At 31.2% G+C, this 15,436-nt stretch overlaps 1 protein-coding gene across 1 annotated transcript in view; it reads right to left on the bottom strand.

The window, feature by feature from the left end:
* Positions 1-1,520: 1,520 nt before the first annotated feature.
* The window catches only part of LOC129229275 (WW domain-containing oxidoreductase-like), a 42,691-nt gene continuing 28,775 nt past the window's right edge, over positions 1,521-15,436 (bottom strand). The window contains exons 7-10 of the mRNA XM_054863547.1: positions 14,531-14,619; positions 13,228-13,413; positions 7,091-7,352; positions 1,521-2,148 (exon numbers count right to left, since the gene is read on the bottom strand). Coding sequence (XP_054719522.1) covers positions 1,939-2,148; positions 7,091-7,352; positions 13,228-13,413; positions 14,531-14,619 — 747 coding nt within the window. The 3' untranslated portion in view covers positions 1,521-1,938. The remainder of the gene's footprint in view (positions 2,149-7,090; positions 7,353-13,227; positions 13,414-14,530; positions 14,620-15,436) is intronic.

The raw sequence follows: 15,436 nt of genomic DNA, 5'->3' as shown, positions 1-15,436 counted from the left end.
GCAATTTCATTTTTTTGCTGGTTATAATTCAAGAAGTCTTTTTTTTTTTTCATTTCATTCTTTTAGTGCAAACCAAGTTAGTAAAAATATTCTTTATAGTCTGACCACCGATGAGATTGAAAGTCAAACATCCAGTTTACAGGCGGAAATGGAAGTATCTATTAGCTTTCAGGAATGCCAGCTTTTGTAGATGTGTGTTAGCCTCTAAATTAAGCAGTCACACTGAACGGAACACGCTCATCAGATATTTGATTTCCCCCTGATTTGGTTAGACTGATTTTGGTTTTGACAAGACGTTGCTAGAAAATTTCAATTTAAATTCAATGGAGGGAAAAGAAAAAAAGTTAAATTTTCCATAACATTAAAAAAATAAAAAATTCTTTGCTTTTGTTTTGTTTGACACAATTATCGGAATTTGGGCACCCCATTCCAAAGTATGTAAGATCCACCTCCCTCTTATTTTTTTTAATACTAAAAAAATTTACATACATATATATATATATATATATATATATATATATATATATATATATATATATATATATATATATAAGAACACCCCCCCCCCCAAGTCGGGTCTAGCTACGCCTCTGCACATGGGGCTTGTGTAGGGGGGGGGGCAACTGCACCCTCAGTTTCAAAAGTCAAGGGGTCTTTCCCCCCTCTCTTTTCAAAATAAAAATTAATCAATTGAAAAAATTATTTACTTGAGGAATTGATTTAGTTAACTCAAATAAAAATTTAAAATTCCAAAACATAAATGAATTTTTATCATGTTATTTCACAAAAATGGAACTTTGAATAGGAAAAGGGAGCCTACAGTCGCCATCTGTTCTCAAATTTTGATGCCAAATTTCAAATTTTTTTAGAGGTCATTTAAACAGCAATTTTCAAGTCCAATAATGAAGCCTAATTTTATTTTAAAAAGGAAAGACAAAGAAGAAAAAATCAGATATTGTGGCACCTCACTATATCTAAGGCACCCCTCTTTCGACCCTCCCCCCCCCCCACACACACAAACACCTATGGTGCACCAGCAGCCTATGTGTATGAAGTTGCGTTTCTGAACTCTGATGCACTACCGACAGTTTACTTTCAGATTCATTGTCTTCAAAAAAACTCCACTCTGACACATCCTTTTTTGAATCCAACTCAATGAAAGTGACTCTGCCATTTAGCTGCCTTGGATTTGAAAATAAAAACAAGCAGACAACTAGTCTAAAAAACTTACCAGAAAAACTACTTTGAAGAATTGCATTCCCATTTTAAAAATGGCAATATAAATGAGGAGATTAAATTTTCTATACTATCAAGGTGTATTGTTTGAAAATTTTGTTTTACTTACTAAAAATGCAATGGCAACTTGAAATCTTCAATCAGTTATTTAGTGCTATCCTAGTTTGGAAATATGTTGTTTGGCTTCTTGTTTTGGTTATCAGAATCTGTTTTATTTTTGTTAAAAAATAATAAACTAAAAAATATATTGTATATAATTTATTTTTTTACAAACTTACAAAAAGTATGTACAAATATGCACAGAGGGGTACAATTTGGTGATGAATGTATCAAGTATTTTTAAAAGTACTAGAGAAATATTATCAATATAATATTGATGATTATATTCAATATATGAATATTCAACAATTTTTTTTTTTTTTTTTTTGGTATAAAATATATACATATATCCATAAAAAGATGGAATTTTTTTTTATTCTTTTGAAACAATTTTCCTTCCTTTCTTTTTAAAAACTAAGTCTCGATAAATGTTCACTTGATGCCAAGGGTGATTTGGTACCGGAACGCCATTCCAGTACTGCTTTTCTGAAACAATAAATTTCCCTTTTATGTCAAATGTATCATGACCCAGACTTCTATTGGCGTTCCAGTACAGGAAAATGTGGAAATCCATCCCTGCTTTGTATCAAATAATCAAAATGTTCAGTTGTGATCTTGAAGTGGTGGACCTTCTTTCTTTTCCATCACCCTAGCAATCATAGCCTCAGAAATTTCCCAAAGTCGTTTGGCCAAGACTGGGTCATCACTAGCACTGGATGGTTTGCAGCGACAGCAGTTATTGAAGTACATGCCTCCTACGCCATCAAGATCATGAGCAGCAGCACAATATACAGGCGTAGCAGCTGCTTGAGCCTGCAGGATAGTGAATAACCATATAGCAGACACACAAAACTAATATGAAAGGAATTGACTACAGTAAAACCTCACTGCAATACAACAGTAACCCTCTCAATATCAATAGTATTTTTACGATTCTAACTACTGTGCTAAAACAATATCATGTAAACCACCCTCCTATTTAATGATATTTAAATCTCTATAAAATGATGATTTTCTCAAAAATGATTTTCGTTTCCTTTCTGTCTGCAAAGATGGTTCCGTTCGTCTTTTTACCCCAAAAAATTAAATGCATAAATTAATTTATTTTAAAAATATATTTTCTCTTTTTTTTTCTCCTTGCCAAAAACTTTCTTTAAACAAAAAGTGAACTTCTGTTTCGAATGTTGAGCTCCATACCCCTTTCCTGCTGCTAAAAGAGTAGTTTTCAAGATAATGACGTCCAGGTTTCGTCCCTTTTTTTGCATTCCAGAGTGGCACATGTTTCCCTTCTCAGAAATGGATAAAGCTCTGTGATGATCAGTGTTTTACTTCCCTCAAACTTATGTTACTTTACATCTTTATCTATCCAGTTTGTTTGCCTTTGTAAAAATAAGATGATGTTGCTGAAGAAAATATATATATATTGCATCATTCCTTTCTGACATCTTCAAACTATACTTTTTTTTTTTGAAAATATTTTATCCATAAATGAATTTTGTCCTTTAGATTAATGCACACATTGTTAATGAGTAAAGATGAAAACAGTACGAAAAAACTGGAAAATTTTGGCGGAAAACAGAAAAAAGCCTTTTTTACCTGAAGAAGTTAATTTCGGATCCGGGAAAATTGAATTTTTTCAACTTTTCTAGTTGTTCAAGTTTTAGTCAGCAAAAACTGATAAAATAAGAAATTTCTCATACTCAAATTCTGATGCTATTCCTTGTATGTTAAAATATTGTATAAGTTTGGTAATGCAAGTTGTTGTATGATAATATAATTTGATTATAGATCAAAAAACATTTAATACTTTTTGCACTAAAAAGTGAAATTTTTTTCACAAAATTATCTCAATAATATCAATTAGGATAACTGTTACAGGTGGCATACCTATCATGGGTGTCTCTCCCATGTAAAAATTAAGATGATGAAATTCATACAATTTTCAGAAACAACTATATTTGTCTCATTAAAAAATATTTAGTGGGTTAATGTACAAAAGACAAAAACTATGAACGCCTGCCCTGGACGCAAATGCGCATGTGGTCTGGAGGTTAATAAAGTAAGGGGGTTTTTTAACTTGATGGCCCATTAATTATTTCAAATGTATCTCAAACACAGAGAAAGATAATAGGGTTCAGTTTTTCGGCAAAGAGAAAGTCACTACTAGGTCTAATTATTGACAATATGAACCCAATCCTGAGTATGGTATTCACTCCTTGATGTGGGGTAGTAAAAAGGGGATCAAAAGTTTTCCCCCGGGGAATTTTTCATCTAAAAATTGCATTTTAGTTTCATATTTTTCAAAAAAAATATATATATAATTTAAACAACAGCAACCTGTGCAGACTTGCGCCTGAAAGTGTAAAATAGCACTGTGTAAGTTAACATTTAGACCACAGGACGAAACCTGTATCGTGTCAAGTCGTTTACCATATCTTGTAACTACGTGAATTTTTGCATTAGCCATCGCATGAGTGTCCTTAACAAGAAAACACAATGTTCTCACCCTAAAACTTGGACATTCGTTTGCAAACGGAGTACGAATAACATCAAAACTGATAGATTTTCATTCACTAATAACAACAAATTCCCTCAACAGATAGCACTCCGTATATTACTTTATTGGATAAATATTACAATTAACTTGGGTTTAAATAAAGAGTAAGAAAACTTCATTTCTTTTTTCTCTTATAATAAAATATTTCATCGAAATCTGATCAAAAATTTTTAATTTATCTTGTTCATTTTTGATCAATGGAGTAGTTTTTTTTTTTTTTTTAACAACATGGCGGAGCCAAGGAAGCAAAATCTGTTTACTATTGAAAATAGAAACGGAAAAATTAATTTTGCAAGTTTTGCTAAAATTAAGGAATATAAAACTTTGGGGGCTTGAATTAGAACAATGGTTCACAATCCAGGGGTGCCGGCCCACCTCACTAAGAGCAAGGGCGCATCCCCCCTAAAAATTGTGAACCCACCCAAAAAGCAAGAGAAGGAGAATATACCTTCCAAAACAACCCCCTTAAAATTTCAATGGTGCAGTCTGCGCCATGACCCCCCCTTCCCCTAGATGGGCACCTCTGGCTGACCACTCCTAAGGAGTGGTCAAACTTCTTTTAAATGTTTTGTAGTGTAAGTACTGCTTAAAAAATAATAATAATAAGGTAGAAAAGATAGTAGTTTGATACAAAAAAAAGTAGTTCTTGTAGCGATTTCTAGAAACTACTTATATATTAATTTCAAAAGAAAAACATTTTATGATCAGAGTAAGAAAGAGGATGGTGTACAGATCTAGGCCCATAGCTACAGGTTTAAAAATTATTAATTAGATCCTACAAAATATAAGTTCTTATAAAATTAATTCCAATATAGAAAATTAATAATGCTTTTGTCCTCTGTTTAAAAGATGTTTTTCTCATGTAATCAATTTTATGTGTATGTGTGTCACTGTAAAATTTAAATCAAATTAGGATTTTAGGAATGCTTCTATTTACATTTTTCAAATAACCGAATTATAAAAATTTTAATATATCAACTTTTTAATCCTTTCTTATAGGGAATATCCATAAAAATTGTTTAAAAAAGAAAAGTAAGGAAGAAATGATAATTACTATTTATCACACCTTAATTTTATCATACATTTTTATTTTATATCACAATTGTGATATAGAAACCTTATTTTTATTCATTAAAAAAAAATCAAAATTTCCATTTCTTCCAATTTTTCCAGAAAAAAAAAAAAAAACTTTTTTTCCCAACACTTCAAAATTACCAAAAATTTTACATCTCAATTAATGAGTGAAAAAAAAAGAATGAATACACCATTAACTCCTTATGAGGGGAACTAGGAGGTACCACAGCAATAGGGCGCAGTTTGAAAAAAAAGGGGGTTAAAATTAATTGCTGTACACCTATTTCTAAGCTTGACAAAAATGGTAGGGCATCCGAGATATAATCTTGCAATTCAGGCTGTAATAAATCATGGGTGTGGAATAAATTAGCTCTGAAATAATTGATTTCTTTCAATAAATAAATTTTACAAAAATGAATTTCATAGCATGTTCCTTTTTTGTGTACTACTATCATTTAAAAACAAATATTTTTTCTACATATATATTATACAGGGTTGGCCAAGTTGGACACAATGGGTTTTTTTGGGAAAAAAACATTTAAAAAAACTCATTATTTAGCCCACTTTTGGATTTTTTTTAAATTTTCTGAGAAGTTTTTTAAAAAATTAAATTATTTAAATACTTTCAAAACTTAAACTTTTTTATTTGCTCTTCATCACAGACAATGGACTTAAAAAATGAATTTTGAACTTTAATAGTAATTCTTAACTCTTAATGTCATTAAAAGAATACTTCAAAGATTTTAAATAAATATATTTATCTTTTTTCTTTAACTGGACAATAAACAACTCAAATTATCTTGACTAAGTCCTATTACATCTGATTTTCTCAATATTTGTAGATTGTACAGAGGAAACTACTCTAGCTAAAAGGTTTTCATGTGAATTATTTTCTGCAAACCAACACGTCACAAATCTCAAATAAACAAGGTATATTTTTTTAGAAATTAACAGGTTTTACAAACGGTCAGACAGAAAACAGAATGGGATGTACAGTATTTTCATTATCTAACGAAAAAGTTTAATATTACTCTATATACAAAGATTTTAAATAAATATATTTATCTTTTTTCTTTAACTGGTCAATAAATAACTCAAATTATCTTGACTAAGTCCTCTCATATCTGATTTTCTCAATATTTGTAGATTGTCCAGAGGAAACTACTTTAAAAGGCTTTCATGTGAATTATTTTCTGCAAACCAACACATCACAAATCTCGAATAAACGAGGTATATTTTTCAGAAATTAACAGGTTTTACAAACCGTCGGACAGAAAACAATAGGATGTACAATATTTTCAAAAAAGTTTAATATTTGTTACTCTGTACACGGAAATAGAAAAGCAGGCAACATAAAATTCAAAGAAATGTCTTGATTAAGCTGAAATTCAGTAAAAAGGGATTTAAACTACTTGAGGTTCTACAGTAGTTTTGCATAACAAAATGAAATATAATAAAGTAAAATGCAAAAAAAAAAGTTGTAATTAAAAACGAACAAACAATTTTACCCACTCGAAAAGTAACTTTGCCTTAACTGTTGGTAATCATGGAAACTAAAAAATCTGAAACTTCACCATTCTTGTGTTTCGTTGTCTTTTATACTTTTCTTTGGAAAACACTGAATTTACCAGCTTTTTTTTTTATCCCAAGACAATTTTTGTGCTTTGTCCATATACTTATGCTACAATATACTACAAGAACCCCATTTTTTCCCTAAAAAAAGACAAAAAAAAAATTCTTTTTTAAAAAAAAACAGCTTTAGTTGGGTTTTTTTGGGGTTCTATTTAACAAAAATCCCAAAAAATTTTTTAAAAACCCAGGTTTTTGCCAACCCTGATTATACATATATCTACAAATATAATTGAACAATATTTAAAAGTTAAAAAAAAATTTTTTATTACGGACATTATTTCATGACAATACCAAACCAGTAATAACTTGTCTTTTACATTGAAATATACTAGATAGTTACAGACTAAGATAAGAATAACAGAATATCAAAATTAGATATTACTTTATCACTTTTTGGTACAATGATGTGTAGTGATAATTGTATTTATTGAGTCTCTTGAGTATTGGTGCACAGAGGTTTTACTGTACAAGCACTAATGTTTAAATACTTACTAAAGACTTGGTAAAAGGCCTGAACAGTGCAAATAGCAGTCGATAAACCCACCAATTTCTTGATAAATAACTACTCACTAAGTTTCCAGGATGTACAGCATTTGAAAAAACATTTTTGTCAGACAAGCGACGATTCAATTCATTCGAAAATAAGAGATTGCACAGTTTACTATCATTATATGCCATCATTGACACAAATCTAGCATTGGTACTGGGAGATAGGTATTCTTCTGAAATATTATCTTTGGTAATGGTTGAAAACCTAAAGATTAAAAAAAAAATGTTATAATACTTATAAATGAATTGAAAATACATTTATGTTCAAAAACTGAAACATTCAACGAAGTTTTTCAATTTTTATTTTAAAACTTATTTCAGCAGTTTAATATTTACATAACACTGAAAACAAAACTTTTTTAAAAATGTTTTATATTAATTCAAAGCTAACATAAGTTAGTGGGTTTACGGTAAATCAAATTGTAGATTTCAAAATAATTGTATGTGATGCTAACACAAAAATGAGTCGATTAGAAACTGGTTTTAAATCCAACTTTGCTGGTTCCCCTCAGTCTATTAGCACTTTGCACTTTACTGTCCGGCTGCTCCGATAGCATTAAAACTACCTACTCGCGTATTTACTTTGATGCCACGTTCACTTAATGTTGAATCACTAAATGTCTTGACATCAACTCAAAATAAATTTATGTGCAGACCATGTATGTATATATTAGGGTGTATTGAAAAAAAATTTTTTTTTTCTGAAATTCAAAATTTTAAGTTGATAAAAAGTTTCCCATAAAGACTCACGTGTACCACAAAATTTTTTATTAAAATAAAAAAATATTTATATAAGTCCTAATTTTCCTAATTTTATACAAAAAATTCATTTTTTCTACATATTATTTTTAACTAAGGATTTTTTTTTTTAAATTTCAGGTTAACTGATGCAAACAATGAAGTCAAACATTATTGCTGAAAAAATAAACTTTTGCTCTAAAGCAATATTTAGGTCTTCCGCATTGTACGCAAAAATACGGATTTTTTAAAGTTAAAGTTGAATTTTTCATTATGAACAAGTTAATGACATTGAGAAAAATATATAAAATGCTTCTGGTACTCCTGAAATGACATCCTGAATCCAAATATGACCACCGTTTTCCCACATTGTCTGCTACTTTTTGAAAAGTGTCTCCCTATTTTTTTTTCCTTTCAGTTTTCTACAAGCCATTACTTTGATTTGGAGGGAACAGAGCACATTAAGTTAGCCATTAACATTACTCTAAAGAGCTAGAAAGATGAAAAGTTTAAAAACAAACCTTTGTAGCAAGGAGAGAGATTTGAGAGGGGAGGATATTTCTCCCTAAAACATTGAAAATCATGATAAACTAATATTTTTTGGGTGGGGGGGGGCAGGGCCGTCACTAGATCAAAAATGGGGGGGAGGGGTACGCATTTCGCAACCCCTTAATTGTTTCAAATGCATGTTCCAATATGCAGAGAGAGAGAAGGTTCAGCTTCTGGTTTAGCAGGGATAATCATATTAAAGAATAATATTCAGTCAAAAATAGGGGGTATCAGAGGGCTAACTCCTGGAATTTTTTCAAAATTGAAGATATAAAAATGCAGTTTTAGACTATATTTTAAGTTGGGGAGGTAGGGGAGAGGATGTCCAAAAAAGGCTTTCACAATAATTTTTTCTAATTTACATTCTCAAAACGGAATTGTATGTTATAATTGATTATGTTCAGGAGAAAGAGGGGGTCCCGGTTCACCCCCGGGAAATTTTCAAGATTATTATTTGAAAAACACAGTTTGCAGACGATCTATGCTTATGTTGGGGCAGGAAGAGACTCAGGGTCATCCCTATATAATTTTTCAAAATTCAAATTCCAAGCCACACAATTATGAATTAATTCTGAGTGTGACAGATAAAAAGGGGTCCAGGGGGTCTCTCCTGGGAAAAATTTGAAAATTGTACTTCGAAAAATGCAGTTTTAGACAATCTATGGTGAGATCAAGGGAAAGAGAGATGCGAGGGCCCCTGGGGTCGGTCCCGGGGGGGGGGGTCACTTATCTTTTTGGTGTGAAACCAGAGTATCAGCCTCATTATTGGTTCAGTATCCAGAAATATGTTAGTTGAAAAATTTTAAAACTTAGGAAGCGTCACACATTGCATATGAATCGCACCAGTAAAGAAACTTTTATTGACAGAAGTAATTAAGATTGAAAATTAAATTAAATGCATTTATAATGTAGCATTCATATATATTTGTATTTCCAGTTCTTGTATTGAGTTTTCATATTCAATTCTCATAATAATATGCTGCTAGGTAATAAAAATATTTTCTTACAGTATAATCAATCATAACAAAAACCAAATAATTTTTACTCATTAAAGAATGTAAATTTATTATGGAACAAATTTTTAAGCCAACCTTTACAAAACGAAAAAAAAAATTAATAAAATTTTCCTCGTAGAAAATGTATGTTTTAAAAATTCATACATGTAGTATATTAATATTATAAAAAGATCTGAACAAGAAAATTTAACACAAAACCAAAAGTATACACTAATTCTATATTACTAGTCGAGCCGTGCGGAACTCCGCACTTTGCTTCAAATCGTTTCATAAGGCATTTCGCTCTTTAAAAATTTAAAGCAAGAACATTATGAAGAAGAACGGAAAAAAAGTAAACAGAAAAACGTAAGTGCACAAGAGAAGGCATGTAATTAGAAGACATCAGTAACAAAACCTCGTTAAATACAACATTGTGATAATTTGATCATCGCTCACCTTTTGGTTGTACGTATTTTCAATGCAAACATTTTTATCATTAAAAGTGTGGCTGAGTATTGACTCGTCAAAAAGCAGTAATTGTGCATGTGAAAAAACAGGTTGTGGCGAATACAGTGCTGCCCATGTGAGCATCTGACGGGAAAAAAAGAAACATTAAAGAGATATTTATTGGCACGGATTCGAATTGGCGCCATTCTGATTAAGAGCCCAACACCCCAACAAACCTAGCACTTGCGCTTTCCTTTTCGAATGCTATTCATTGAAGGAATGCATAATAAAAAACAGCAAAGAAGCTTTTTGCCAGAAAAAAATAATAAGATCATGCGTCTATGTTTTGTCATCTGATACTTTTTTATGCTTAGTGGTCTGGATGGAGTCAAAGCTTTAAAAAAAAAAGGAAGAACACCCTTCGATTAACAGTCAACTTATCCGAATGATAACTGAAGCCTGCATAAAGGAGTCAAAACACCAAGTAACATTCCCACTGCATTTATTTTATTACGTGTGTTATCTGCTGTAGGTTATGAGTACATGTAATGTGTAATATTAATCTAAATTTGCTATTATATCGGACAGCTTGAGCTTGCCCAAAGTTCAGTTAGTTTATAGCCGAACGATCTACCAAAAAAAAACCTTATCAATTTAACCGAACAACTAAGTCTAGTGCTTTTAAGCTTTATTTAAAAACACATACAAACACAGGTTAATTTTTTTTTCTTGCTGAAAGCGACGCAAAAAATTGGAAAATTGTATTAGCACTTTGCTCTAAAGAAAAAAAAATGCATGAGAACTTCAGGCTGCATCAAGGTTTTGCAACAGCAAGGGGTGTTTCCGAAAACTTGATTTTTCGACCGTAAGCCTATTTTTTGTCATTAGCTGGCCTGATAAGTTTTAAAATGAGAGGGGAATAATATATAAGATAAGATATTGAAGAGAAATGTTTTTATTTTTGAAAATGTTTGCAATTCGTTACCGCAGGCTGCTTTAACCGTTATGACTTAGATGGCAGCACGTGTTCATCATTTAACAGCATGGTTAAAATACAAAATAATTTCAACTAAGTTCTTTTTTAAGCGTAGCTTTTCGAATGTAGTAAAAATGTGATAGACTGTTTTTTTTTTGCAAAAAGAAGAAAAATATATATATTATCCTTCAAATTGAGGTAGTAATTTTTTTATTTGTACAAAGAGTCAAAAACTCATTAGAAGAATCTATATTTCAATATCCGATTTATTATTTTTTTCTGAACAAAAAACAACTCCATTGTAGTCTGAAATCTTAAACCTGATACTTATATTTTCGCTAACATTATGGTATAGTTTTCTTACTGGAGCCAAAGCTTTAAAAACAAACAAAAAAAATAAATAAATAAATAAAATAAAATAAAATAAACTAGTATGTTGTGGCCATCACAAAACTTTCTTCTATATTTTTCTTTTTTTTCTGATCCCTCCCCATGCTTGACAAGGAAGCAATATTCCCAACAAAAACAAAATTACACATGCAAAAACTTGACGACCATCCCAATGTCTGAATTATTGCAAAAGCAAAGCAAGGAGCGAAAATTGAAAGTTATTTTAAAAGCCTTGCTTGAATTAATTACAAATATTTTATTTGTTAACAAACATAAGATGGCAACAGTTAAAAATTTTAAATTATTGACATAATATTTCCGATCATTTCCATACAGTTAAAATCACGAGAAATACGCAGACGACAATTAGTTAGGATTTATCTTTCTTATTGTAGCATTAATAAAGCTATTTTTATTCGCAAAAAAAAAAAAAATCAACACCTCTTGGAACGATTGGTGTTAAAATTGAACCAAAACCTGTTTACATACGAATTAATATATATTCCAAATTTCAACCAGAACGTAGCATTACTTCTTGAGATAGGGCACTCACAATGGAAAAAAAGAATGGGCAATTGCACTACCCCATTTTTAGCTGTTGACACCAAAATAAAATCAGCTCTTATACCCACTAAGGGTTACTTGCCAATAAATTTTTCTTTCATTCCGTTCATTATTTCTTGAGATACAGCAGTCACAATTGACGACAAAAAACGTTCTATAGCTCAACCCCCGTTTGAGTTATTGACACATATACTTATCAGCACATGTACCTGTTAATGGCAACATATGGACTAAATTTTGTTTGATTCTGCCAGTTACTTCCTGAGGAATAGCAAGCACGCGTAACTCAAAAAACGTCCCATTGCTCCACCCCCTTGGAGGAATTTGCGCCAAAAACATATGGGCACAAGTTCACATAGGGGCACATATGTATACCAAATTTCGTTCAATTTCATGTGGTAGTTTTTGCTGTAGAGCGGCCACAAAAAACTGGTTACACACAGACACACACACACACAGACATTTTCCAAAAATAGTCGAAATGGACTCAACACACCTCAAAACGTTTGAATCGGTCAAAATTCGAAAATTTGAATGAATCCAATACTTTCTTCTATATATTAGATATAGAAGAAAGTAATAACCTTACAATTCAGAAGTAATTTAGCACCATGTTTTCATAACAGCACGGAGCGTTTCCTTCATCTTTTTTTCGATTCCCTCATATTTGTTATTCATTGTATTCAGTGTTCTTGTAATGCGCAATATTTCTAATTTTTTGATTCAGATTGTCCGGACGTGGACCCGAGCACTCATTCTCCTGGTTACCAGTCGAACGTTCTGCCGCTCAAGCTACTCAGCTCTGTCGGTCATAGTGCAAGTTAAAGTTATAAATTTAACCGAAAACCTCATTCTGGTTCTTTAAAACAGGTTTTTTGGCAGGAAAAAAAAAACAATTTTTAGAACGTGGTTCTATTTTTCGTCAGTAGCCTGCACGAAAATCTGTAAAATAAGGTGTAAATCAAAGAAATCAGGAAGATCTCGCGTAGAAACCAAAAACAAGCTACAGAAATAATATATAAGGATAAACAAATGTAATTTCATTTCCATTCTTAATTACATCTGTGAATGTAAGCTTCTTTACTGGGGATCTGAGATACAATACGTTTCATATGCATTAGTTGACATTTCCAAAAAAAAAGTTTTTTTTTTCTTTTTGTAGAAAATCATAAATTTAAAGGCTTCTGTGGGATACCTAAATATTTTTTGACTTGAATAAAAATTTTAAGGTATGTGTGAGTCTGTATACACAGTTTTTCATAAATTTAAAAGTCTGAATTTTCAAACAATTTTTTTTTCTGCGATACACCCCAGTATCTATACACATACCCGAAAATTTTATATAACTTACAACAAAAACTATTTCTGTTATTTGGAAAGATGGGAGTTTTGTGACACAAAAAAATGAAATAATTTCTCACCTGTGACTTTCTGATGAGAGAACTACAACTCTACAAGGTGCTGATTCAATAAGTTTAGGCGTCAGCAACTTGACCATGTAGAAATGGCTTAAATAATTTACTTGGAATGTAGTTTCAAAACCATCCTCCGTTAAAGAATGTGGAAGGGCAAAGACACCAGCATTCAAAATTAACATATGTAAAGGTCTACAAAATGAGAAATTAAAATAAAATATACATTTTAAAAATATATATAGACAAAATTTACTTACTAAAAATATAAATTCATTAAATATTTAAATATGTTACCAACAGCTGCCCACTTCTCACTTTTTATGGTTCATTTTTTTTTTTATTTTCCAATTTAGGAACCAAAATTAGAAATTATAAAACAAGAAGAAATGTCAAAATTTTCAGATCATAATTATTTGTTTTACTTTGTATATCTGTTTACCAGTGGTGGCGCTACGTGGCCGCAACTGCCGACAACCTCGCGCAGATAGAACCTTGCAAAATTCTCAGAACTTTTAAGAAATTTCCATGTTTTCAATTGAAGCCCTTATTAAATACAACAGACACAGTAATCAAAGCAGTGCGAGAAGGGGAGACTGCACAGAGCCAGCCTTTGCAAATGCGGGACCCAATTGAAGAATTCTGTCGGGACCTTTTACAAAATGATTGTACAAATTTGAGCAGTGCTTGATCGTCTATTTTTCCAATGCGAGCCTCCCGCCTCCCCTCCCCCTCCCTACCCAATTTTAGTCACTGGAAATTTGGATGTATTCAGCAAAAAAACTGAGCACATTTTGCATGTGTGTTTCAAAGTTAGTCAGACTTTTTGATTTTGATACAAATGTTCCTTAAATTTTGCACCAAATATATAATTGTTTTTCTTTCTTCATTTCTTTTTTATTTACTTTTTTTTAATGTCTAATACTGACATTGATCACCACAGTTTTTCTTTAGGCTCATTCAAAAACGTTTCTACTGATGCACATATGGAAAGTTGTGGTAGAAATGGTATTCTGTTGTATTAAATTTAGCATTGGTTTATATTATATTTAGCTTTAAAATTTAGTTATATTGCCTAATTTACAGTAAAATGTGATAGTGATCCACAAATTTTTTACTTTTGCGCTAAAATATTAAATACACTAGGTCTTGCATCTAAAACATTGTATATTTATTTTTATGACAAATTTTGCTTTTAATTTCAAGAACAAAGCTAAATAAGGACCTCCCCCCCCCCCTTTCGTTTTGATGATTTTTTCTGAAATAAATGTCAGTTTTAAGGGTTTGAAGAAATCAAACCAAGTAAACTTACTTTTTCTCTTCCTCAAACTTTCTACAACATTCTGATACGCTTGCCAAACTTGCCAAATCCAGTGGCAAAAAGTGCAGGTTAGAATTAGGCTGGAAGAGCATATAAACTTTTACTGTATGTAGCAAAAAATGATTTAAATTAAAGAAAATAACTTAAAGTAAGACGCTTTAAATAATCACTAAAATTATCTATGGAACATACATAATGAACTCAAGCATACATACAGAGTAAAATGTCATTAGAGCTAATACCAACTGATCAAAACATCCATAATAACAAAATAAATGTGTAGTCCCATTTAAATTGTCATTAAGCTAGCATTTTTAAAATCTCATTTCAACAAACTGATGGTTTCTCAAAAATATATAACAACGAAATAATATGATATGACAAAACATTTAGGCTGTACTATTTTTCCCCTACGTCTTTTTATTATTTTTATTTTGATGTTTTATCCAGAAAAGAATTAACCTTATCTCTAAAACAGTCTCCTTTCTTTTCTAGTAAGTTCTGCTAAGGGATCAGCCACAAATGATGTCATGCTTTGAGGAGGAGGGTGTGTGACAGTTCATAATAACGGAAGAAAGGGTGGAAGAAGAAGTGTGACACCACACATTTTTTTAAATGCAAATATATTTATGAAAAACTGTAACAAGAGCAGGGGACACGGGTAAAGTAAGTGTGATCAAGGGGGAAAAGGGCTTAAAATGTTGAATAAAAGTGTGACATCATTTATGGACCATCCCTTACAGAAGGAGATCTGAAAGGGGTGAGATGCTCAGAGAATCCTTCCCATCAGCTCATTTTGAAATTCTCATTTGAATAAACAGTCTGCTACTGGAAACATGTGAACCAAGACAATGATTTAAATAAAGAGCCTAAGTCTCAAGAATCCAAGGATGAATA

The sequence above is a fragment of the Uloborus diversus genome, chromosome 9 (assembly GCF_026930045.1).
Source record: "Uloborus diversus isolate 005 chromosome 9, Udiv.v.3.1, whole genome shotgun sequence".
Classification (NCBI taxonomy): domain Eukaryota; kingdom Metazoa; phylum Arthropoda; class Arachnida; order Araneae; family Uloboridae; genus Uloborus; species Uloborus diversus.
This window is presented reverse-complemented; position numbering and strand designations above follow the sequence as displayed.